This window comes from Urocitellus parryii, chromosome 8 (genome assembly GCF_045843805.1).
Source record: "Urocitellus parryii isolate mUroPar1 chromosome 8, mUroPar1.hap1, whole genome shotgun sequence".
Lineage (NCBI taxonomy): Eukaryota > Metazoa > Chordata > Mammalia > Rodentia > Sciuridae > Urocitellus > Urocitellus parryii.
The window spans coordinates 46,517,191-46,541,805 of NC_135538.1; the positions used below are offsets into that span (position 1 = coordinate 46,517,191).

The 24,615-nt window shown below is 35.1% G+C and overlaps 1 protein-coding gene across 1 annotated transcript; it reads left to right on the forward strand.

The window, feature by feature from the left end:
* Nucleotides 1-989: 989 nt before the first annotated feature.
* On the forward strand, nt 990-23,892 carry LOC113201322 (amine sulfotransferase-like). Its single transcript, XM_077802189.1, has 7 exons — nt 990-1,032; nt 3,176-3,327; nt 4,908-5,116; nt 8,612-8,738; nt 9,552-9,646; nt 21,669-21,855; nt 23,771-23,892. Exons 2-7 carry the CDS (start codon nt 3,186-3,188, stop codon nt 23,890-23,892), a joined length of 882 nt encoding a protein of 293 aa, XP_077658315.1. The 5' UTR covers nt 990-1,032; nt 3,176-3,185.
* The last annotated feature ends 723 nt before the right edge of the window (nt 23,893-24,615 follow it).

Here is a 24,615-nt window from a genome sequence, read left to right on the forward strand (position 1 = left end):
TAGAAATACAGACTTAGTTGAAAAATATCATGAGGAATAAGACACAAGTTTAATATTTATAAACTGAAATTAGCCTCAGATTACACCTTACTTTCTAACCAAGAGGATTTGTACATTGAAAAGATTCAGATCTCCCCTGGGATCAAATTCTGTATTTAGCGGGAACTTGAGAATCATTATCTCAGAGCAGCTTGTATGAGCAACAAAAGACTGAGGAATGACTCAAGATTCCAGGAAAGATGTTAGAACAGACCTGAGATGAATAAGAGTTATGGTGGAAAAAAAAAAAGGTAATATCCACCATTAAAAGAAATGATGGGACATCAATTAGAAAGGGCAACTCTAAGTGTAGTGGAAAACAAATTTATGTTCTTAGTGAGTTTATATAACCCACTTGCAAGTTTATGTAACCCCTAGAGCCTTCTGTAGCTACCGCCAGTTAAGCAACAGAGAAACAAACTTTCTGAGATTATGCAAGAAAGCACCTGAAGAATGATCACCAGCCCTTAGATGGGCTGGAAAAAGACTCACCATCATTCAGGTACAAGGAAGCTGTCTTATAGATTTCAAATGCATCCTTGTCTTTGTTTCATAATTGCTGTAATTCAGTAAATGGGCCCTCTCTTCTCCTAAAGGTTTTTAAGTATCTCCAAAGCTTCTGATCCCTTTAAAGAACATGGGATAGGGGCTGGGGCTGTGGCTCAGCAGCAGAGCACTCACCTTGCATGTGTGAGGCCCTGAGTTCAATCCTTAGTCCCACATAAAAATAAGCAAATAAAATAAAGGTATTGTGTCCAACTATAACTAAAAAATAAATATTTTAAAAAAACACACTTGGGATAACCTGATATGCTTTCCCCAGTGCCAACAAAATCCTACCCCATCTACTGATTTACTCAGATAGGTTCTAGAACACTACTCACTGGCCAAAACAAATTCCATAGGGACTATTTATTCCTCAGTGACAGAGCAGTTCCTGTCAGCCTGAAATTTTTGTGAGAGCTGGTTTTCCTTCAGCAGCTGATCTCAACAGTGAGTACTAACAGAATAGATTCAGAGACACTGTCAATTCTCATCCTGTTTTGTATGAGACAAATATATGTATTTACCTCCTTTTCTCCCTAATTATCTATGAACAGCCTCTACCCCTGATGCTCTTTCTCATCAACCAGCATTTCTCGAACCCTTGGTGATATTTCAGAGTGTGTGTGGTGGTGTTATGAGCTGATAGGAGGGATGTGGTAGGGATCACACTTCACTTTTGGCTTTCTCCTCAACTTATATCTCCTACTATGGGATTGTCCATTTATCCATGTGACGCAGTGTAAATTCTCCCTCACCACAATCTGAAGGCTGAATTCTCCAAGGTTTTTCCTAGGAAATGCAGGATGTCAATATCAAAATAGCTCTCCATCTGCCTGTATTGAAAACAATCTTTTGATGCATCAGCCTAGCTCTTCTGTCCTCACTACTCAAAATTTCATGTTTCCTAGATGTCAACTTATAGAGGGGAAACCTCTAGCAGCTTAGTAGGGCCTTAATTTTATCTTTCATTTGGTAGCCAAGAAGCCAATCATGAAGGCATCACCCAGGTGAGTCTAACATTAATCATTTTCTGTTATTACTCTGAAAAAGACTAAACTCTGAATTTCTCCTATTGATCAGGTAACTTGGATTGTTTGTAAAGAACTCAATGTTATTTCTTGACATACAATTTAAACAAAGCCATATTTGCAGCTTTTTAGCTAATTCAGTTTCTTTGCATGCACAGAATTTTAAAAAATATAAATAACAAATCTAAACTGGTTCTAAATCTACAACATATGAGATTGTCTCAACCATGTAACCTTCAAGGAAAGATTCTGAGGAAGAGCTAATAGAAATGTTTGGCTGGTCTGAATTTTGTAGGGATTCTGACCATGGAAATATACATGGAAGCATTCCTCTTGTGAGCCCACTCAGAGAGGGTAACTGGCACTCTGTTTCCCACACTTAGAATGCCCTGCAATTTCTCCTAGGAACTAGTAAGATAATGAATACATGTGCTATGTCTAGCTGCTGTGGCAATTCCCCAAAAGTCCTATCAGCTTAGACCTTGATCTCAGGCACAGAGCTCCTGGGACAAACACAATGTTTGACTGACCCTAAACTTGTCCACATAATAGTAACTTTATACAATAGACTTTCTTGAGAGCTACACAAAACTCCTAAAATTGCACATTAAATTCAGTATGTAACTGAGGGATAAGCTGCATAATGTTGCTAATTCTATAACCTGCCTAGTAATACAATGACCAATACATACTAATGATGCCAATGACCTGAAGTAACCTATGGATATAAATAAAGCTGGCAGCTTGGCCATTTTGCCATCTTTCCTCCTTCTGCATCTTGTCTCTGTGTCTCCCTTATTATTTTCCTTACAGACCTTTAATAATATTTGTCTTTATATTGTTTGCTTTCTGTTTTGTTTTTTTTTTTATTAAAAGATTCATATGATTTTTTATTTTAAAATCTCCTACTGTAAACTATGATAACTTCATGAAGTAATGTATCTATGACGGCAGCATTTCTGAGGTAAAACCCAATTTAAAAAAGCAAAGCATTTTCATTTTTCACTTTCAACAGCATCTCAGATCCCTAATTCAGAAGTTTCCTTCAGAGAAGGAAATAAAAGCAGAGAAGGAAATAAAATAGAAATAAAAGCATATCAATTGAAGAATGTCTTATTTCTACAACAATCAAAAATAAAGCAATAAAAATATAAAACACTAAGAATTTCTCAATAAAAAGTATGAATTCTCTGACCAAATTATCCCTTCTCCAATCTTTCCAGTTCAGCTAGCTAGACAAGTTTAAATGATTTGGTTGACTTCTCTGAGTTAATTTCCTCTTCTCTATGTTGAGGATCATGATGTCTGTACCTCATGGACCTTTAAGAAGAGTTGTCTCACTTTTCAGCATTTCTGCTGCCTCATCCTTAAAACACTGATGCTAGCAATACAGCAATTTTGGCTTATTGTGACGTTTTAAATCATTCATATATGTGCTGTGGTTAGTGTCATTAGTATGTTCATACACATCAGACATTACAATAGTGCTAGGCATATATTGACCACTCAATAACTATTATTCACTTATAAAATAACTTGAAATTTTATGTTTGCACTTGTAGGTGAAAAAATATGGACAACACAGAGGAGTACTTACTTGAATTTAAAGGCTACAATTTTGAAAGGTCTTTAGTTAAAATGCATATAGTAGAAAGTGCGGATGATTTTGAAATTAGAGATGATGATGTCTTCATAATCACCTATCCAAAATCTGGTAAGTGTAAAGAGTGGTCTCATAGAGTAGATTTTTAATTAAGTTTGGTATATGTGTGTGTGTGTGTGTGTGTGTGTGTGTGTGTGTGTAAATGTGCTGTTTTTCAGACATCAACAACAGCCTGACCTACATTTATATATCCATTAAGGATCAGACAAAAGTTAGATGAATCTCAAATCTATACTACCAAAGCTCATTTGCAATGGATACATTGTCAATTCTGTTAAAAATATATATACAAAAAAACTAAATGCTGAGTCATGAGCAGGTACTGGGTAAATGCTGACCTGTTGGCTTGGTCTGTTGAACAGACCTGAGACAGTCCAAACTCCTCTTTTCTCTAATTTGTAAATGCTTCCTGAGTTGGAAGATTTATCTTCCATAATTATTCATGTTCCAAGATGTTTCATTTTCTTGAGAAGTATTCCATGACAGCTGATTTCCACTGAAGATTCTCAAAAATGGTTTCAACCAGTAAGTTCTACTAGAAAATAAAATAAGAATGATTTTGAGATTTGTGAAGACCATCATTACAAAGAAGTGGTAAAACACAATCCTGTTGGGCTAAACATGTACTAATGAGCCTTATGTAATAGTGACTTCTACTTCAGCAGGGCAAGATGATTGGCTTGGTTTGAGTTTTTACAGTTGCCCAGGCAGACTAAGGGATAAAACTGTAGTTATTAAGATTCTACATACAATGTTTTGCTTATTTATAGTGTGGTTTCTTCAGAACACCACAAAGAAGTTGGTCATACATGGTTAGGCCATTCAAGTAAAAAAAAATGTGTTTTATATATATATAAAACATTTATATATATATATATATATATATATATATATATATATATATATATATATATATATCTTTGCTCATGTCAGGTTCTGCTATTTCCTGACATCCTTGGATCCTTAAATAGTTTACACAACCTTAAGTGGTAAATAGAAAAGGGGGAGAAAGTGAAATCACTTATAATTTTGTTAATTTGTCTATAAATCTAAAGGGTAAAGTTCTAAGAAAGGAATCCCAGGAAGGAGAAAGAGATGCCCACAAAATATAGTAAAAAGAGATTCTGTAACCAATAACATATTTTAAGAAAATATAGAAGAAATAAGCTCCAAGACTCCAAACAGAAAGAAATGACACAGAGAAGGAAATGCTAATTTCCCTCATGTGATCAGTACAGGGTGTATGCATGTGTGGAAATATCACACTCTACCCCATCAAAATGTAGAATTATTATTATAAGTTAAGGAAAAAGTTAAAAATACTAAAAAGGACCTAACATGGAGCAGGAAACAGAGAAGGAGAGGCAGAATTAATCCAAATCATCACTATCATGGAATCAGAACAAACACAACTCTTCAAGTGATAAAGGAATTTAGAGTCTTTGATTTTATCTTTATTAACTTTAATGTTTCATAGAGACAAAAAAAAGGAAAATCAGACAAAGTTGTTAGCATACTTAAAGTGTTTAAAAGAAAAGAAAGCTCAAATGATTTTATGGTGAATGACACTATTGTTGACTTAATTTTTAATGACTAATTGAGTTTGAAAACAAGATGATTTATTTTTTCAGGTACCATCTGGACTCAGCAGATACTAAACTTGATATATTTTGAGGGGCATCGTAACAGAACTGAAGATATCAAAACAATGGATAGAGCTCCTTTCTTTGAATACAATATTCACAATTTGGATTTTATCAAAATGCCATCCCCTCGCCTCTTTGCTTCCCATCTCCCATATTATTTAGTTCCAAAAGGTCTGAAGAACAGAAAAGCTAAAGTATGTCATACAGCTTAATCTTTTTTTTTTTTTTTTTGCACAAACAAAATAATCTGCTTTAAGTAGATTCCCCAACCTCACTAAACCACAGTTTTCCAAATGTTACAATCATTGTATGTTTAGGACATTGCCTTCCACAATAAAAGTATATGAAAGTCCTAAAAACTATGCCTGTAATAAGCAACTGTGGATATAATTTGCAATGTAATTCTATAGCATATAACAAAAATTTTTCACATTGGCCATAAATGCCATTCTTTTTGTAGTTTCATAGAAATTTATTGTATGGCTTTACAATAATTAATGTGTATTTGATGAATAGGTAAGTTGCAGCCAAAGGATGTCTTGTGCTGTAATACACATTCATATAAAGACTTGCACTTTAATTCTTATGCCATATTTCAATTAATGTGAAGTTTTCAAATTGAAATGTCTAATATTTTAAGTGTTGACAGGGATTACCTGCCTGCTTTTTATAATATATGAATCAGACTTCATCAAATAACCATGTAGGAATGCCTCTGTCCTCACATGCTTACTAATAATGGGAATTATCAAATTTGCCTAATATGCTAAGTAAGAAAGTAATCTCTCTGAGGGAATTTAACTATTTCAATTTTAATAAGATCATCTTTTTATTTTTTATTGGTCTTGAAATATTCTTATTCCAGGTTATCTTATTTACTGTTCTGTGGGAAATTTATTTGTGGCAAAATCTTTCCCTTTATAAAGGAAAGACTTTTTTAATAAATTGTTGAAAACTTTTAACCTTATGTAACCCAACTGTTAATACTTCTTTCATGACTTCTGGTTCTGATGCTGTACTAAGAAAACACAACACTAAAAACAAAGATTATGTAAATGTCCTCTAGCTTTTTTCTAACTAACAGTATTATTTTTAACCTTTTTGTTGGTGGGGTAGGAGGTGTGGGGTGGTAAGGAGGGATTGAACTCAGGGTCACTCAACCACTGAGCCACATCCCCTCAGCGCTATTTTGTATTTTATTTAGAAACATGATCTTACTAAATAACTTAGCACCTCTCTTTTCCTGAGCCTGGCTCTGAACTCATGATCCTCATGTCTTCCCCTCCAGAGTAGCTGGGATTACTGGCGTGGGACACGAAGCCTGGATATTTTTAACCTTCTTATGATTATAAATTACATCTGATACTGCTTATGAGACATGAACATTGCCTTATACTTGTCTAAGAAGTTTGCTGATTGGCCCAAAACAATATATTAAAACATTCACTTGAATACCTCTACTGTTTTGAAGTCTATATATTGGTATGCTAAATTTTCATAGTTGGACACGAATTTATTTTACTTATTTATTTTTATGTGGTGCTGAAGATAGAACTCAGGGCCTCACACATGTGAGGTGAGTGCTCTAACACTGAGCCACAGCTCTAGCCCCAGATAAGTCAAATTTTTCTATCGACTTTTTACAGTATAGTTTAGTTCCACAATGATTGTCAAATGTGGGTTTTAATTTAAGAGAGATTTGTTCTGGGAAAACAAACATTGCAATATTCTGACATTCCTCGAGTTTCATTCTATGTATCAGGTCTACTTTAATGCCATCTATATGTACCTTTTATTGTTCTCAGTGTGCTTTTTACCCACTTAAAGATATTTAACACTGAAAAAAAGTATAACATTTTATAATTTTTTAAAGAGAGACAGGAGAGAGAGAGAGAATTTTTTTAATATTTATATTTCAGTTTTCGGTGGACACAACATTTTTATTTTATTTATTTGTATGTGCTGCTGAGGATCAAACCCAGAGCCCCGTGCATGCCAGGCGAGCATATTATGGCTTGAGCCACATCCCCAGACCAAGTATAACATTTTAATGATCTTGTCAATTTACTTCAATTTTGTGATCATTTATTTGCATTCAGGCTGCAATGATAAAAATTTCATATTCTCTTATTTTTAGAGTTTTAGGATATAAGGAGTTTTCTATTTTACTATGTTTTCACCCTCTGCAGAACTAGCTTTTTCTTTTTTTAAGCATAATTCAATGTTTTCTTTTTTGTTAATGTATACTTTCATTTTAATTATTGTTTCATTTTAGTATATATCTTCTATCTTCTTTAATTAAATGTCCAGTACATCTATTTCCAGTGTTTATTTTTGTCAATATTAACATTTTAAAATGAATACCATTTTTAGTGTAACTATGGGTGTAATTTTGTTAATGTTTAAATACTTTGTCATTTCAGTTTTACCTTTTTAATTAGTTTCAGCCCTTTTGAGATTTTTTTTTTAGTTTAAAAGTGTTTGTATAGTTTTCTATCATGGGTGATGGTGTTTACATATTCTAATTTTGGGAATTTATTTAAAAGTTAATTGTCAATTGCATGATCAGTTTTCAAACATGGAATATGTTTCATACATGAAAAAATGAGATAAATTTTCTGTGTTGGGTACTTATACAAATTTTAGAAATTAAATAAAATGAAATTTTAATAATCAATTTTACAAATTTATTTTTCCTTTTATTGTTTTGTTAAAGACAATTCTCTGTAAGTGTTCTACTATGATTGTGGCTAAATCAAAATACTTACAGATTTACTGGGACTTTTCCGTTGAAATTTTTCTATTATGATCATCAGTGTACAAATGTTCCTTTTCTTTTGGTCTTTGAAAACAAATTATGGGCCATCCTGTTAAATCATTTGGCCTGCAATTTTTACTTAATTTCATTTTTTCCTTATTCTCTAATTCGCTGGGACTTTGCCACATGCTCTTGTTTGTTCTTGATTTGAAATTCCATTTTCACTGCTGCATAACTTTACAACTTTTGAAAGTAGTTTTATCAGATCCGTTCTTTTTCTTCATAGAAAAATCAGAATATTCCAGCATTTGAATATCACTACATGCTGCTCTGAGTGTTCTTGAGAATGCCCTTTGGGCACATATGCAGGAGTTTCCCTGGAATATACATCCAAGAAGGGATCGCAAAGCCAAAAGTACAATGATGTACAGTTCTATGGGATGGGGCTATATTTTCTTAAGAAAGCAGATGTATCAATTCTTGCTGAAATTGGTAATGGATATGTTTTGTCTTCCCCCCTAGTAATGATACATATCAGAATTTTAAATTTTTTCAATGTGTTATTTATGAAGTGGTTTTTCAAGTGATTGTAACTTACATGTCCACACTCAGTAATGCGAATAAGCCTGTTTTGAAAGATTATTGACCATAATTATTGTATATTCTGTGAAAGGACTTTTTGACCCAACTTTTCATTAATGATATTTTTCATATTAATTTTCTTTATACAGTTTCTCTCCTATATATAAAAGTATTTATTTTAACAATATTTTTTGTAATAGAGGAAAATTGGGGGAACACCTAATTTTCCATGGCTAGTAGAATGGATTAAAATAATTATGATTCATTCCGCTAATGAATATGATGCAACTGTTAAACATTTGAAATAATATACTGGAATTGTTAATATTATTTCTAATTCTCCCTGCAGATTCTTTATATCTACAGAAATCCTAAAGATGTTTTGGTTTCCTTTTTTCATTTTTCAAATTGGGTGGCTCGATTCAAGCCTTCTGATACTATTGAGAATTTTATGGAAATGTTTCTAGATGGACAAGGTAACTATGAATTTATTTATCAAGGAATTTAGGGGAAGATATTTCGAGAGATGGAAAAGGGCAATTGTACAATGGATGTTCTTGAGTAGTTACTAGGACACATCAACTTAGTCTGCCACCCAGTGGCTTTTCCTTCCTTGCCAGGACCATGTAGGTCTTGTCAAATTTGCAAAGGCATGTTGTTTAGGAAACATTTTTACCAGTCCATAAGAGGCTTACACGTATTCTATCAAACTAGCTACAAATATAATTAAAACAATACATTCCAGAATCACTAGTGATCAGGGTGTTTGTGTACTCTCTCATGGAACTGTGGTAAGCCTTCTAGGGCCATGGTGGAGTTTATCACTCCACTACTGATGAGGATTGATTGTTGCAAGGGACTTGTAGTGAGAAGTATCAGGATCTCACTCATTTAAAGATTACATTCAGGTTCTGTCTCATTGTAAACAGGTAGCTTCACTAACCAGTGTTCTTAGAGAATGAGAAGAAAAATGGACACGTGTGTTTTCTGGTGGATATAGGAAAGTGGAGGAACTTGCTTTAAAGAAATCTGATTTAAACTTAGATCCAGGGGCTTTCTCATTTCTTTATTGCTGCCTTCCTACATCCATAAGGTCGCTTTTCATGGTCACTTCTCTATGAAAACCATGATTGTTCCCCTAAGCAGTAATCATTTCAAAACAGTAATATATATGTCCAGTGGTTGGGCCTTTATTTTTGTTTTTGTGAGTATAAGGAGGAAAAGACAGAATACTTTGCTGTTCAATAAGTGCAACATCTTCACCTTGTTACTAATTAATTTTTGTACAGTGATGGGAAGTCGTTGGTTTGATCATGTAAGAGGCTGGTATGAACACAGACATGACTTCAATATTCAGTTCATGAGCTATGAAGATATGAAAAAGGTAAAATAAGAAGTATTTTTTAAAATTTCATTTTTAAACCTTTTTTTTCTCCTGGTTTCAGGAAAACTCATTCTCCTAGTCATTTTTATACATATTTTGTAGGCCTTGGGGGGTTAAATAGGGGTTCTAATTTCCTGCTTATCCGTTAATTATTATTGGTTTTCCTCAAGGGTGTCTTCTCACTACACACAGTCACCATGATTATCATGTAACAACTGTAGCAATAAAGACAACCTCAAATATCTAGGATACCAATCTTGTAAATCATTTTTATTAATATTAATTACATATTAATGGGTTTTGGTATCTGATTTCTATATGACCATACAACATGCACTGACCATATCCAATCTCCCTTCCTCCACCTTTACCTCCCCTTCCCCCTGGACCCTTCACAGGCCCTAGTATTCAGGATTCTACTTTCAGTCAATATTTGTTGTTGTTTTCATGTGTGCTGCTTGTGCTACTTGTCTTTCTATGGCTTATTTTGGTAACATCATGTCTTCCAGTTCCATGAATTTTGCTGGAGAATTTCATTTTTTATATCTGAATAATAGTTCAGTGTGTGTGTGTGTGTGTGTGTGTGTGTGTGTGTGAGAGAGAGAGAGAGAGAGAGAGAGAGAGAGAGAGAGAGAGAATTTCTTATTCTGTTTATCTGTTGATAAACACCATGTAGACTGAATCCTTATCTATTGTGAATAGTGGTACAATAAGCATGGGCATGTGAGTTGTCTCTTGTATGGTGCACTGTTTCTTTTTGATATATACCAGGAATGTTACAGTTGGATTATACAGTAGTTCTGTTTTTAGTTTAGTTTTATTTATTTTTTTTGAGGATCCACCATACACCAAACTGTTTTCCATGGTAGTTATACTTAATAAAGTTCATCAAGGAACACCAAGGCATTGAGGCATGAAGTCACTCTAAGATAGGATAATTATTGCTGTAGATGAGGGTGAGCCCAGTGAGGCACATTCTTCCTATAAACAGAATCTTAAAATTAGTTCTCATGTGAAGTCATAGAATGCTTATATGCTGGTGAAAGATTCAAAACTGCCTGAAAACTTTGTGTAATTCAAAGTTTTATTGAATTACACAAAGTTGAAGTTCATTGTTCTGTGGACTCTGATTGGTATATTGATCCATTAATACATCATCTATTCAGTTACTTAAAAAATCACTGAATGATTGTTCTGTGCCTGGCACTGCATAATGAGTAATAGACAACTGAATCTTTTATAGACAGAACTCATAATGTATCAGGGAAAACAAGTACTCACCAAGCTAGTATATGTATTTCAAAAGTAATAAGTGCAAATATTAAGGAAATGTCCAATTCGATGTCAATGTGCATATGTACTGAGGGTATCTAGTATAGTCAAATGTAATGGTCATTTTTTTTCTTTCCTGAAATAAAGAACATGGGAAATGCAAGCTAATAAATAAGAGCTTAGAAAAAAAATCATGGGAGAGACTTATAAGATAAGAAAAAGGGAAAGTACAGAAGTCCCTTGAGGACCTAAGGGAAGAACTTGAACAATGTGGGAGAGATGAAAGTTTAATATAGGGGGTTTTATAGGAGCCAGATTTTATAAGATATGTAGACTATGTTAATGAGAGTGATTTATTTAATGTTAAAAGTAGTAAGGAGCCTCTTAAGAGTTATTAAGAAGGGTAGCCATAGATTATAATTAATATTTTTTAATATTATTTCTGTTTATGAGTTGAGGAGGAAAAATAGTAAATATAAGGAAACTAGACTAGACAGAGACCAGTGTATTAATCCACTGAACATCAGTGGTGGCTTGGATTGGAGTAGTGTCTTTGTGAATGAAGAGAATACAGAGTTTTGAGCACAGTTAAGATATAAAAATAAAAGGGATCATCTTCTCTAACTCCATCCATTTACCTGCAAGTGCCATGATTTTATTCTTTTATAACTGAGTAATATTCCATTGTGGATATATGCCACTTTTTTATCCATTTATCCACTGAAGGGCATCTAGGTTGGCTCCACAGTTTATATATTGTGAATTGTGCTGCTATAAACACTGATGTGGCTGTGCCCCTATATCATGCTGTTTTATAAATCCTTTGGGTGTAGACCAAGGGGAGGGATAGCTTGGTTAAATATTGGTTCCATTACCAGTTTTCCAAGGAATCTCTGTACTGCTTTCCATATTGGCTGCACCAAGTTGCAGTCCCACCAGCAGTGTATGAGTGTACCTGTTCCCCACATCCTCACCAACACTTATTGCTTTTTGTCTTCATAATAGCTACCATTCTGACTGGAGCAAGATGAAATCTTAGAGTGGTTTTGATTTGCATTTCTCTAGTTGCTAGTGATGATGAACATTTTTTTCATATATTTGTTGATTGATTGTATATCATCTACTGAGAAGTATCCAATTCCTTTGCTCATTTATTGATTGGGTTATTTGTTTTTTTTTGCTGTTTAACTTTTTTGAGTTGTTTATATATCCTAAAGGTTAGTCCTCTAATCTTTAGGATATATAAAGATGTGTGAAGTCTAAAGATTTGCTCCCAACATGTAGGCTCTGTATTCACCTCACAGATTGATTCTTTTACTGAGAAGAAACTTTTAATTTGAGTCCATCTCATTTATTGATTCTTGATTTTAATTCTTGTGCCAAATGAGTCTTATTAAGGAAGTTGGGGCCTAATACCACATGATGGAGATTAGGGCCTACTTTTTCTTCTATTATTACATATACATGGCACTTTTTCATATCTCTGGTTGTGTGGATTTGAGATATTACAGCTTTTTCCCTATATTCTTGTAGTACCTGTGTAGATTGTCTGTACCTCACCTTGAAGTTGGGCTTCCAGACCCTGCTGGTGTCCCTCAATGTATGCTACTGCAACTAAAGTTGGTGGTGGCAATAGCAGAGGTAACTCCAGATAATAGTTAAGGTGTCCCAAGATGGAAGCAATGTCTTACAGAGATGGGACTGAAAGAATGGACCTCACACTCCCTTGGAATGCCTGCTCTAAGAGTCAGCTGCTTGTCTGTTGTAAAAATGTTAGGGGCTACTGCATGGAGAAGGTATGATAATGACTGCAGTGTCCCAAGATGGAAGTGGGTTAGGCTTAGGTTCCCATGTGGGGGAGGGGGTGAACTTGGACCTACCATGGACATAGATTCTGCGAAAGTCTGTGTGGACAGATCTGGGCTAGGCTTGGACTCCTGCACTAGTCTGCTGGTTGGAAGAGGTGGTCCTGTGCCACAGGCTGGACTCCAGTGGGTGCCTCCTGGTGGAGGGGTGGACCCAGGCCTACTATGAGCATGGGCCCCACACAGGTGGGTGTGGGTGGTTCTACGCCAGTGTGGGTGGATCTGGGCCATTGGGCTTGACCTCCCGAGGTAGTCTGCTGGTCAGAAGAGGCAGTCCTATTCCAGAGGCTAGGCTCTGGCGGGTGTCTGCCCCATGGGTGGAGGTATGGACCTGGGCCTACTGTGAGCCTTGATCCCTTGCGGGCTTGTGTAGGCAGTCTGGGCTGGGTCTCAGCTGCTGCGATAATCTGATGGACAGAAGAGGCAATTCTAAGCTGGAGGATGGGCTGGAGCAGATGCCTGTAGGTGGAGGGGTGGACTTATGCCTACTGTGAGTCTGGGTCCCGCACAGGCTGGTGTGGGTGGATCTGGGATGCTAGGCCTGACCTCCCCCAGTAGACCACTGGTTGAAAGAGGCGATCTTGCAACAGAGGCTAGGCTTTGGCTGGTGTCTGCTGTGCCAGTGGAGGGGTAGACCTATGTCTACTGTGAGCTTCTTTCGGTCCCACATGGTCTGGTGTGGGTGGTCCCAATTTTAAGTTAGTTTTAATATGTGGCATAGGATCAGGATCAACTTCAAGCTTTTGCATGCAGCCATTCAATTTTCCTATTACCTTTTGTTGAGGAAACTATCCTTGTACTATGAAATATTCTTGGCATTCATGTCAAAATTAATTTGACCATATTAAAGCTGGTTTCTGTGAACTCTATTCAACTCTATTGATTCATACTTCCAAATTTATGGCATTTTCAGACTGTTTAGATGACCATTATTTTGTAGTAAGTTTGAAGTGTGAAAACAGAGAATCTAGTATTCTTTTTCAAGACTAACTATTCAGGATGCCTTGGAGTTTCATAAGAATATTGTGATAGATTGTTTGTTGTTGTTGTTGTTGTTTTTGCAAAAAATATCATTGGGATTGTGATAGAGTGCATTACATCTATCTGTGAATTGTTTTACATTGTATTCTTTCTTTAATTCCAGTCATCAGTATAGGATATTGTTTCATTTATTTGTTTGCTTTTACTTTTCAGTAATGATTTGTAGGTTTCAATAGGCAACACTCTTACCTCCTTGTTCATCCCTTGGAGTTTTAGTCTTTCTTCTTGTAATTATTAGTATAATTGTTTCTTAATTTCCTTTTAGGTTTACTCATTGTTAGTGTATAGAAATTCAACTGATTTTTACAAGTTGGTTTGATTTTTGATTCTACAACTTGATTAAATTTCTTTGTTCTCATGTTCTTTTTGGTGTGTTGTGTGAGTGCTTTTTGGGTGGTTTTCTACATATAAGATAATCTTATGGGCTAACAGGGATCATTTCATTATCTTTATTTTTTATTTCAATACCTTTTTTATTGCTTAGTGCCTCCAGCTAGTATTTCTAGTATCATAATAAACAGAAGTGGAAAACTGAATTGGTCTTACTCCACATCTCAGATGAAAATTTCCTCTCTCAGTTGAGTTTGTTGTTAGCTGCAGGTATTCCATATAAGACTTTTTCATGTTGAGGTAGTCTCCTTCCATTGCAGATTTATTGAGCATTCATCATAAAAATATGTTGGGTTTTTTAAAAATTGTTTTAATTAGTTACACAATGATCTTGACATAGCATACATTTGAATCAGATGGGATATAATTTCTCATTTTTCTGAGTGTACAGGTTGCAGAATTACATTGTTCATGCAGTCACATATATACCCACAGCAATAATAATGTCTATTTTATTCCACCGTCCTTCCATTCCCCTCTTCCCCTCCCCTCCCCTCCCATTTCTTCTTTCTACCCAATCTGATGTGACCCACTTCTTTTTTTTCCCCTCACATCTTCATACCTGTATTCAGTATAATGAAGGGGGTCTCCTTCCCTCTTCCATGCAATTCCCCTTCTCTCTCCCTTTCCCTCCCACCTCTCTTTCCTATCTAGAGGTAATTTTCTTCTCATGCTCTTCCTCCCTACCCCATTTTGAGTCACCTCTCTTATATCAGAAAGACATTAGGCATTTGTTCTGTGGGGATTGGCTAACTTCACTTAGCATAATCTGCTCTCATGCCATCCATTTCCCTGCAAATGCCATGATCTTGTTATTTTTTAGTGCTGAGTAATATTCCATTGTGTATAAATGCCACATTTTTTATCCATTAATCCATTGAAGGGTACATAGGTTGGCTCCACCATCTAGCTATTGTGAACTGTGCTGCTATAAACATTGATGTGGCTGTGTCCCTGTAGTTTTTAGGTCTTTTGAGTATAGTTCGAGAAGAGGAATAGCTGGGTCAAATTTTGGTTCCATTCCCAGTTTTCCAAGGAATCTCCACACTGCTTTCCAAATTGGCTGCACCAATTTCCAGTCCCACCAGCAATTATAAGTGTACATTTTTCCCCACATCCTCACCAGCACTTTTTGTTGTTTGACTTCATAATGGCTGCCATTCTTACTGGAGTGAGATGGTATCTTAGAGTAGTTTTAATTTGCATTTCTCTGATTGCTAGCAATGGTGAGCATTTTTTCATGTATTTGTTGATTGATTGTATATCCTCTTCTGAGAAGTGTCTGTTCAGGTCCTTGGCCCACTTGTTGATTGGGTTATTTGGGGTTTTTTGTTGTTGTTTAACTTTTTGAGTTCTTTGTATATCCTAGAGATTAGAGCTCTATCTGATGTGTGAGGGGTAAAAATTTGTTCCCAGGATGTAGGCTCCCTATTCACTTCACATATTATTTTTCTTTCTGAGAAAAAAACTTTTTAGTTTGAATTCGTCCCATTTGTTGATTCTTGGTTTTAATTCTTGTGCTATAGGTGTCTTATCAAGGAACTTGGGGCCTAACCCCATGTGATGAAGATTAGGGCCTACTTTTTCTTCTATTAGATGCAGAGTTTCTGGTTTGATTCCTAGATCCTTGATCCATTTTGAGTAAACTTTTGTGCATGGTGAGAGATAGGGATTCAATTTCATTTTGTTGTATATGGATTTCCAGTTCTCAAAGCACCATTTGTTGAAGATGCTATCCTTTCTCCATTGCATGCTTTTAGCAGCTTTGTCTAATATAAGGTAGTTGTAATTTTGTGGGTTGGTCTCTATGTCCTCTATTCTGTACCATTGGTCTACCAGCCTGTTTTGGTGCTAGTACCATGCTGTTTTGTTATTATTGCTCTGTAGTATAGTTTAAGATATGGTATAGCAATACCATCTATTTCACTCTTCCTGCTTAGAATTGCTTTAGCTCTTCTGGGTCTTTTATTTTTCCAGATGAATTTCATAATTGCTTTGTCCATTTCTGTGAGGAATGCTGTTGGGATTTTGATCGTAATAGCATTGAATCTGTAGACTGCTATTGGTAATATGGCCATTTTAATAATATTAATTCTGCCTATCCATGAGCAAGGTATATCTTTCCATCTTCTGAGGTCTTCTTCTATTTCTCTCTTTAGGGTTCTATAGTTTTCATTGTATAGGTCTTTCACCTCTTTTGTTAAGTTGATAACCAAGTTTTTTTTTTTTTTGAGGATATTGTGAATGGGGTAGTTTTCCTCATTTCCATTTCAGAGGATTTGTCACTGATATACAGGAATGACTTTGATTTATGGGTGTTGATTTTATATCCTGCCACCTTGCTGAATTCATTTACTAGTTTTAGAAGTTTCTTGGTAGAAATTTTTGAATCTGCTAGGTATAGTATCATATCATCAGCAAATAGTGCTAGTTTAAGTTCTTTTTTTCCTATATTTATGCCTTTAATTTCTTTCTTCTGTCTCATTGCTCTGGCTAGTGTTTCAAGAACTATGTTGAATAGAAGTGGTGAGAGAGGGCATCCCTGTCTTGTTCCAGATTTTAGAGGGAATGCCTTCAATTTTTCTCCGTTTAGAATGATGCTGGCCTGAGGCTTAGTGTAGATAGCTTTTACAATGTTGAGGTAAGTTCCTGTTATCCCTAGATTTTCTAGTGTTTTAAACATAAAGGGATGCTGTATTTTGTTGAATGCTTTTTCTGTGTCTATTGAGATAACCATATGGTTCTTATCTTTAAGTCTATTGATGTGGTGAATTACATTTATTGATTTCCGTATGTTGAACCAGCAGCCTTGCATCCTGGGGATGAAACCCACTTGATCATAGTGTATAATTTTTTTGATATGTTTTTGTATCTGATTTCCCAGAATTTTATTGAGGACTTTTGCATCTATATTCATTACATATATTGATCTGAAATTTTCTTTCTTTGAAGCGTCTTTGTATGGTTTTGGAATCAGGGTGATATTGGCCTCATAGAATGAATTTGGAAGTACTCCCTCTTTTTCTATTTCCTGAAATAGTTTGAAGAGTATTAGTATTAGTTCTTCTTTAAAGGTTTTGTAAAACTCTGCAGTATAACCATCCGGTCCTGGGCTTTTCTTGGTTGGTAATCTTTTGATTGCTTCTTCTATTTCTTCACATGATATTAGTCTGTTTAAGTTCTGTATATCTTCCTGACTCAATCTGGGAAGACCATGTGACTTAAGGAATTTATCGATGCCTTCTTTATCTTCTATTTTATTGGAGTATAAAGTTTCAAAATAATTTCTAATTATCTTCTGTGTTTCTGTAGTGTCTGTTGTGATATTGCCTTTTTCATCCCATGTGCTAGTAATTTGGGTTCTCTCTCTTCTTCTCTTCATTAGCATGGCTAAGAGTCTGTCAATCTTATTTATTTTTTCAAAGAACCAACTTTTAGTTATGTCAGTTTTTTCAATTGTTTCTTTTATTTCTATTTCATTAATTTCAGCTTTGATTTTGGTTATTTCTTGCCTTCTACTGCATTTTCTGCTGATTTGTTCTTCTTTTTATAGGGCTTTGGGATGTATTGTGAGATCATTTATTTGTTGGATCTTTCTTTTTTTGAGGAGTGAACTCCATGCAGTGAATTTAACTCTTAGAACTGCTTTCATAATGACCCATAGGTTTCAATATGTTGTGTCTGTGTTTTCATTTAAATCTAAGAATTTCTTAATTTCCACCTTGATGTCTTCTGGAACCCAATGTTCATTCAGTAGCATATTGTTCATTCTCTAAGTGATGTAAGAATTTTTCTTCCTTATTTTATCATTGATTTCCAATTTCATTCCATTATGATCAGTTAAAATGCTAGTTAATATCTCTTCTCCTTTATATTTGCTAAGAGTTGCCCTATGGCATAATATATGGTCGATTTTTGAGAAGGATCCATAAGCTGCTGAGAAAAAAAGTGTATCTGTTTGATTTTGGTTGATATATTCTATATATGCCAATTAAATCTATGTTATTAATTGTGTTATTAAGGTCTATAGTTTCTTTATTCAACTTTTGTTTGGAAGATCTTTCCAGTGGTGAGAGAGGTGTGTTAAAGTCACCCATGATTATTGTGTTGTGGTCTATTTGTCTCTTGAACTTGAGAAGAGTTTGCTTGTTGAACATAACTACACCATTGTTTGGGGCATATATATTAATGATTGTTATGTCTTGTTGGTGAATGGTTCCCTTTAGCAATATGTAGTGTCCTTCTTTATCCCTTTTGATTAACTTTGGCTTGAAATCTATTTTATTTGATATGAGTATGGACACCCCTGCTTGCTTCCAAGGTCCATGTGAGTGGTATGATTTTTCCCAACCTTTCACCCTCAATCTGTGTATGTCTTTTCCTATCAGATGAGTCTCCTGTAGGCAGCATATCGTTGGATCTTTTTTAATCCAGTCTACTAGCCTATGTCTTTTGATTGGTGAGTTTAATCCATTAATATTTAGGGTTACTATTGAGATATGGTTTGTACTTTCAGCCATGTTTGTTTATTTTTGTTATTTAACTTGATTTGTTTTTCCTCTTTGAATAGTTTTTCTCCTTACTGTACTACTTCCCACTGTTGATTTTCATTGTTGTTTTTTGTTTCCTCTTCATGTAATGTTTTGCCCAAGATGCTTTGCAGGGCCAGTTTTCTAGCTGCAAATTCTTTTAACTTTTGTTTATTGTGGAAGGTTTTTATTTCATTGTCAAACCTGAAGCTTTGTTTTGCTGGATACAAGATTCTTGGTTGGAACCCATTATCTTTCAGCATTCAAAATACGTTGTTTCAGGATCTTCTGGCTTTCAGCATCTGTGATGAAAAATCAGCCATTAACCTAATTGGTTTACCCCTAAATGTAATCTTCCTCCTTTCTCTTGTAGCTTTTAAAATTCTCTCCTTGTTCTGTATGTTGGACATTTTCATTATAATGTGTCTTGGCGTGGGTCTCTTGTGGTTTCCTACATTTGGTGTCCTATAGGCTTCTAGGATTTTGATTTCCGTTTCATTCTTCATGTCTGGAAAGTTTTCTAAAATTATTTCATTGAACAGATTGCTCATTCCTTTGATTTGGACCTCTATACCTTCCTCTATCCCAATTAACTGTTAAGTTTGGTCTTTTTATGGTATCTCAGATTTCTTGGATGTTCTGCTCATGGTTTCTTATCAGTTTTTCTGAGTTGTTCAGGCTCTTTTCAAGATGATATATTTTGTCTTCGTTGACTTAAGTTCTGAATTTTAATTGGTCTACTCTACTGATGATCCTCTCATTTGAGTTTTTAATTTGGTTTATATTTCCTTCATTTCCAGGATTTCTGGTTTTTGTTGTTGTTGTTTGTTTGTTTTTTGTATAACCTCTATCTCCCTGTACAGTTGATCATTTGCTTCTTGGATTTGTTTATGTAATTCATTGTCAAAGTGAACTTTCATTGTCTGCATTTGCTGTCTAATAAATTTCTTAAGACTCCAGATCATCTGACCATGTATATCCTGAAATCTTTATCTGACGTTCCTTCTGCTGCAGATGTTACCTCTTCTAATGTTTACTTGTCTTGCATTGTTTGTGGTCCTTTCTTTCCTTGTCTTTTCATATTACTCACATTTCCTTCCAGCTCTGTGTAACTGTTGTGTTAATATTTTTCCCCTTATATATTTATGTTGCTCTTATATAGTTCCGAAAATCTCTCTTTTGTGGAGAAAAACAATGTTAACAGTTCCAAATATCAATAACACATCATCTATGAGCAAGTTTTCATTATTACTACATTTATAGTTAGACTCTATGTCTACAGATGTTGGCTTCAATTATTGTTTAGAATACAGTCATTAGTTCCATAAAAGGCATACCATATCTGGGGGTCAGGTGTAGGACATCATGTTAAGGGGGAAAGGAGTAAGGCTATAGTATTACTCTAACTTAGCAACTTTAGAGGAGAACTCTAATGAATAGACAGGGATAATTTACAGAAAATTGTATAACTTCAACTCCTTATGTGTATTTAGAAAATTACCCTACATATAAAAAGTAAAATAAGATTGAAAGTGGGATAGGGTGAAGAAGAAAAAAGAAAAGAGAAAAAATAACAAGGAAAGAAAGAAAGAGAGGGAGAAAGAAAATAAGAAAAAAATAAAGGGGGGGTGAGGTGGGGCCTATGCAATTCCTCTATATTATACTATTCAGGTGATTCAGTTCTTAAACTCTAATTTCATGCAAAGTTCTTGGATTCACATATGTTGAGGTTGTGAGGACCAGAGGGGGAAGGGTAGAGGAGATTGGATGAGAAGAGCGAGAAAAAAAAAGAAAGAAGAAAAAGAAGTCTCAGAACTGTTTCCTTTTCTTTCAGTAGGTGGCGTTGTCTATTCCTAGCTTTAGTCTCTGCATTCAGGGTGGTGGAGGTAGCCAGCGTGAGAGGGCTTGAGCTTCTACCTGGAGCCTCCCTACTCTTAGTCTCTGAATTGGAAACCAGGTGCCTGTAAAGTTGCTGTTCTGCGTTGATAGCTACGCCCCCCAAAAGCTTCTGGGAAATTTTTTGAATTATCACCTCTGGGGGTGGGGGAGTTGGAAACTGGGTACCTGATCAGCTGCAGAACCGTGTTGGTAGCCAGGCCCACCAAAAGATGGCCAGTAAGGTTTTCCAAGATGGATTCCGTCTATTACCTGCACAGGATGTTTGGTGAGGTGGGGGGTGCTGGGTTAACCTTGTGCTGTGTCCAGACTTAGGTCTGGAGTCCCACAAGCAAAACCTCTGTTCTGTGCCGCCTTCTGTCCGTGCCTAGACGAGCGAGCGGGCCTTCCTTCTGGGTTTTTTTTTTTTAAGCTAAAATTTTATTGTCTGAGTAAATATCAGTGAGTATTTTTTTAACATTTAATTTTTTTCATTTGTATTTGGTTTTAATTAGTTACACATGACAGTACAATGATCTTGACATATTATACTTTTGAAGCAGATGGGATATAATTTCTCATTTTTCTGAGTATACAGGTTGCATTATTATTACACACAGTAATAATAATGTCTGTTTCATTCTACTATACTTCCTATCTCTCCAGCCCCTCTCCTCTCCTCCCATCACTTCTCTCTACCTATTCTAGGGTAACACTAATCTTTTTTTTTCTTTCTCACATGTATTTTGTATAACAATGAGGGTCTCCTTCCACCATCCATGCAATTCCCTTTTTCACTCCCTTTCTCTCCCACCCTTCTTCCCTATGTAGAGGTAATCTTCTTCCCATGCTCAAAGATGTTGGGTTTTGTTAAATGTTTTTTGTGCATCAATTAAGATAATCATGTCAGTTTGTTTCCCCATACTCTTCTCATAACAAACTGCATGGTTCATATGATGATACTTCTTTGCATTCCAGGAATCAATTGTACTAGAATATGAAAATGTTGTGTGTTTAGCTGTAACTCATGCATACTCATGACTCTTTCAGGACCTCAGAAGTGCAGTGCTGAAAATCTGTGGATTTCTTGAGAAAGAACTTAGTGAAGAAGTTGTGGATACTGTTGTGAAACAGGCTTCATTTCAGAACATGAAGACTAATCCACAAGCAAATTATCATGGTATTACAAAGTATGAACTTGGAGTGAGAAATGATAAAGGACATTTTCTGCGCAAAGGTACTATTCAGCATTTTATAGTACAAGATGTAAGCTGTCATTCAAGTCCTTGGTACCTAGGAGAAATAATAAGTGCTTCCAATATGTCTCTTCCAAGTAACAGTGACATTTGGAACCTAGAGAAATTAAGCATCTAATTGAGAGTAGGTCTGAAGTGTTTTTCAAGAAACCTGTTTTAGTACATAATCCGACAAATTAACTTGCTTAATTAATATTGCCTTATATCTAAGCCACATGAGCCTGTTTAGATATATTAAAAGAAAGGAATACTAATCCTTGTTTTCATTTTTTCTTCTAGAATAATCTAGGAGGTAACTTAATGTGTATTTTGCTCTTCTGGGAGGAGGCTTGGATTAGTGTGTTCCCATGTGTCAGATTGCATCATCACAAAGAGTGATATCTTATTAGTGCTATATGCTATGAATTCAGTTACTTCAAAAAGTCATTGAATTCATTTTCACTGTGATCTTATTACATGCCTGAAGTAGTTGTCAAGAATATTATTTCCCTTGTAACTGATACCCTTTAAATTCAAATTATTATTATTATTATTATTATTATTATTATTACCAAGGATTGAACTCAGGGGCATTCAAACACTAAGCCACATTCCCAGCTGCTATTTTGTATTTTGTTTAGAGACAGGATCTCACTGAGATGCTTAGAGCCTCACATTGCTGAGGCTGGCTTTGAACTCAACAACCTCCTGCCTCAGCCTCCTGAGCTATAAACATTCTAAACACTTCACTTCTACTTTATTCACATTTTATATCATAATTGGCTCATAATTTACCAATAGGATGATCGATATTAATTTATGAACAATTATATAAACATCTTATGGACATTGCCCTAGAAATTGATATATTTTAAAATTCTTATTTTTTGAGGACATTTATTATCAATTCTCTCTTTTCATTCCTCAGCTACAGCAGATAAAAAGCAATTCTCATATCCCTAAGAGCTTGTTATCTTTTCCAAAGACCAATAATAATGTCTACACAAGTTAACCTGATAGCTGAAAATGCCAAGTTATTTTTCACTTAAGAATGGCATAATATAATCCCTGCAGCTCAGGAGGTTGAGGCAGGAAGAATGCAAGTTCAAAGCCAGCCTCAGCAAAAACAAGGTGCTAAGCAATCAATGAGACCCTGGCTCTAAATAAAGTACAAAATAGGGCTGGGGAGTGGCTCAGTGGTGGAGTACCCATGAGTTTCAATCTCCGGTCACCCCCTCCCTCCCCCCAAAAAAAGAATGGCATAATGATGGTTTAATCTTGTATAAAATATAGATGCAGAAAGGGAAGCTCTGGTGCTGTATATGAATTTGATTTAGTTAGTTGAAAATATTTGAGTCTCATTTTTTTCAAATTTAAAAAGGAAGAAATACTTATCTTGGAGGGTTTTAGTAAGAACTATATTACAGTTGATAAATGTGGTTCACTTAGTGTGACGTTCACTTAGTATATATACAAGAGTAGATATACGAAAACATACTTGTAAAATTCTAATATAGTCTTATCCTGCATAGTTTTTTCCTCTTAAGGATCACATAGGGGGAAAGGCTAACATATGGTGAAGTGAACTTTAAATCTATTTACTGCATTATTTTGTTCCTAGATTCTTTATTCAATCATTCCTGTGTAAGAAAAGATGAGGTCTCCAATCCTGTGGGCATGAACAAATATTTAGCTTAGTTGAAAACTGATTAATCCATTAACTTCCAATTTTATATTCTGTGAACATAATAATATCCACATATTATTACAAAGTTACCACAAGAGGTATATTGGTTGCTCCACTTAAATTTGACAGGTGTTCCACATCTGGGACAATGGGACACATTGGTTGAGGCAGTCTTTAACATGAAGTGTTCTTTATTCACCAAAGTGCCATTCATGTTCTTATCCCATTAGGTACCATTGGAGATTGGAAACATCATTTTACTGTGGAGCAGAATGAAAGATTTGACCAGATATTCCAAAGGGAAATGAAAGACGTTCCCCTGAAATTCATCTGGGATATAAATGAGGAGTAGAATTCTAATCAAACCATAAAAGAATCATATAAACTCTAATCAGAGGCTATATCTTAACCTACATAATAATTTATGCCTACTTAATTACTAATTATAAAACATAATTAACAAAATAAATAAACTATGCTTGGATTAGTTGCCATGAATTCTTTAAAATTAAAAAAAAATTTACTTTAATAATTAAAATTGAAAATCAGAAATTAAATTGCTTTTGATGCTTTGGTACCCTGCATGAAAATGGCAAAACAGAATGCATAAAACATGACTTGCAAATATCTTGAGAGATGATTCTGTATTGTGTATTTTCCTTTACCCACCATTAAACTTAGGATCAATTAAACATTAAAAATAATTTTATTCTTGTACTTAAATTCTAATTCTTTGGTTTCAAAATCAATGTGGATATTCAAATGTGATATAGAATAAATGGAGAAATCCTACATAAACAGGTACTTCTTTTTAATAATTTTACAGATCATAATTTGCACTAGTTTTTTTCTGGCTGGTCAGGATGGCATGCACCTGTAACCTCAGGACTCAGGAAGCTGAGGCAAGAGGATAGCAAGTTCTAGCCAGCCTCAGCTCCATATAGAGATCCTGTCTCAAAAGTTTTAGAAAAGGAAAGGGAGCTTGGGAATATAGTTCAGTAGTAGAACTCCCCTGTGTTTATTCCCTAGTACTGAAACACCACTGTCACCACAACAAAAGTTCTATCCATAACGT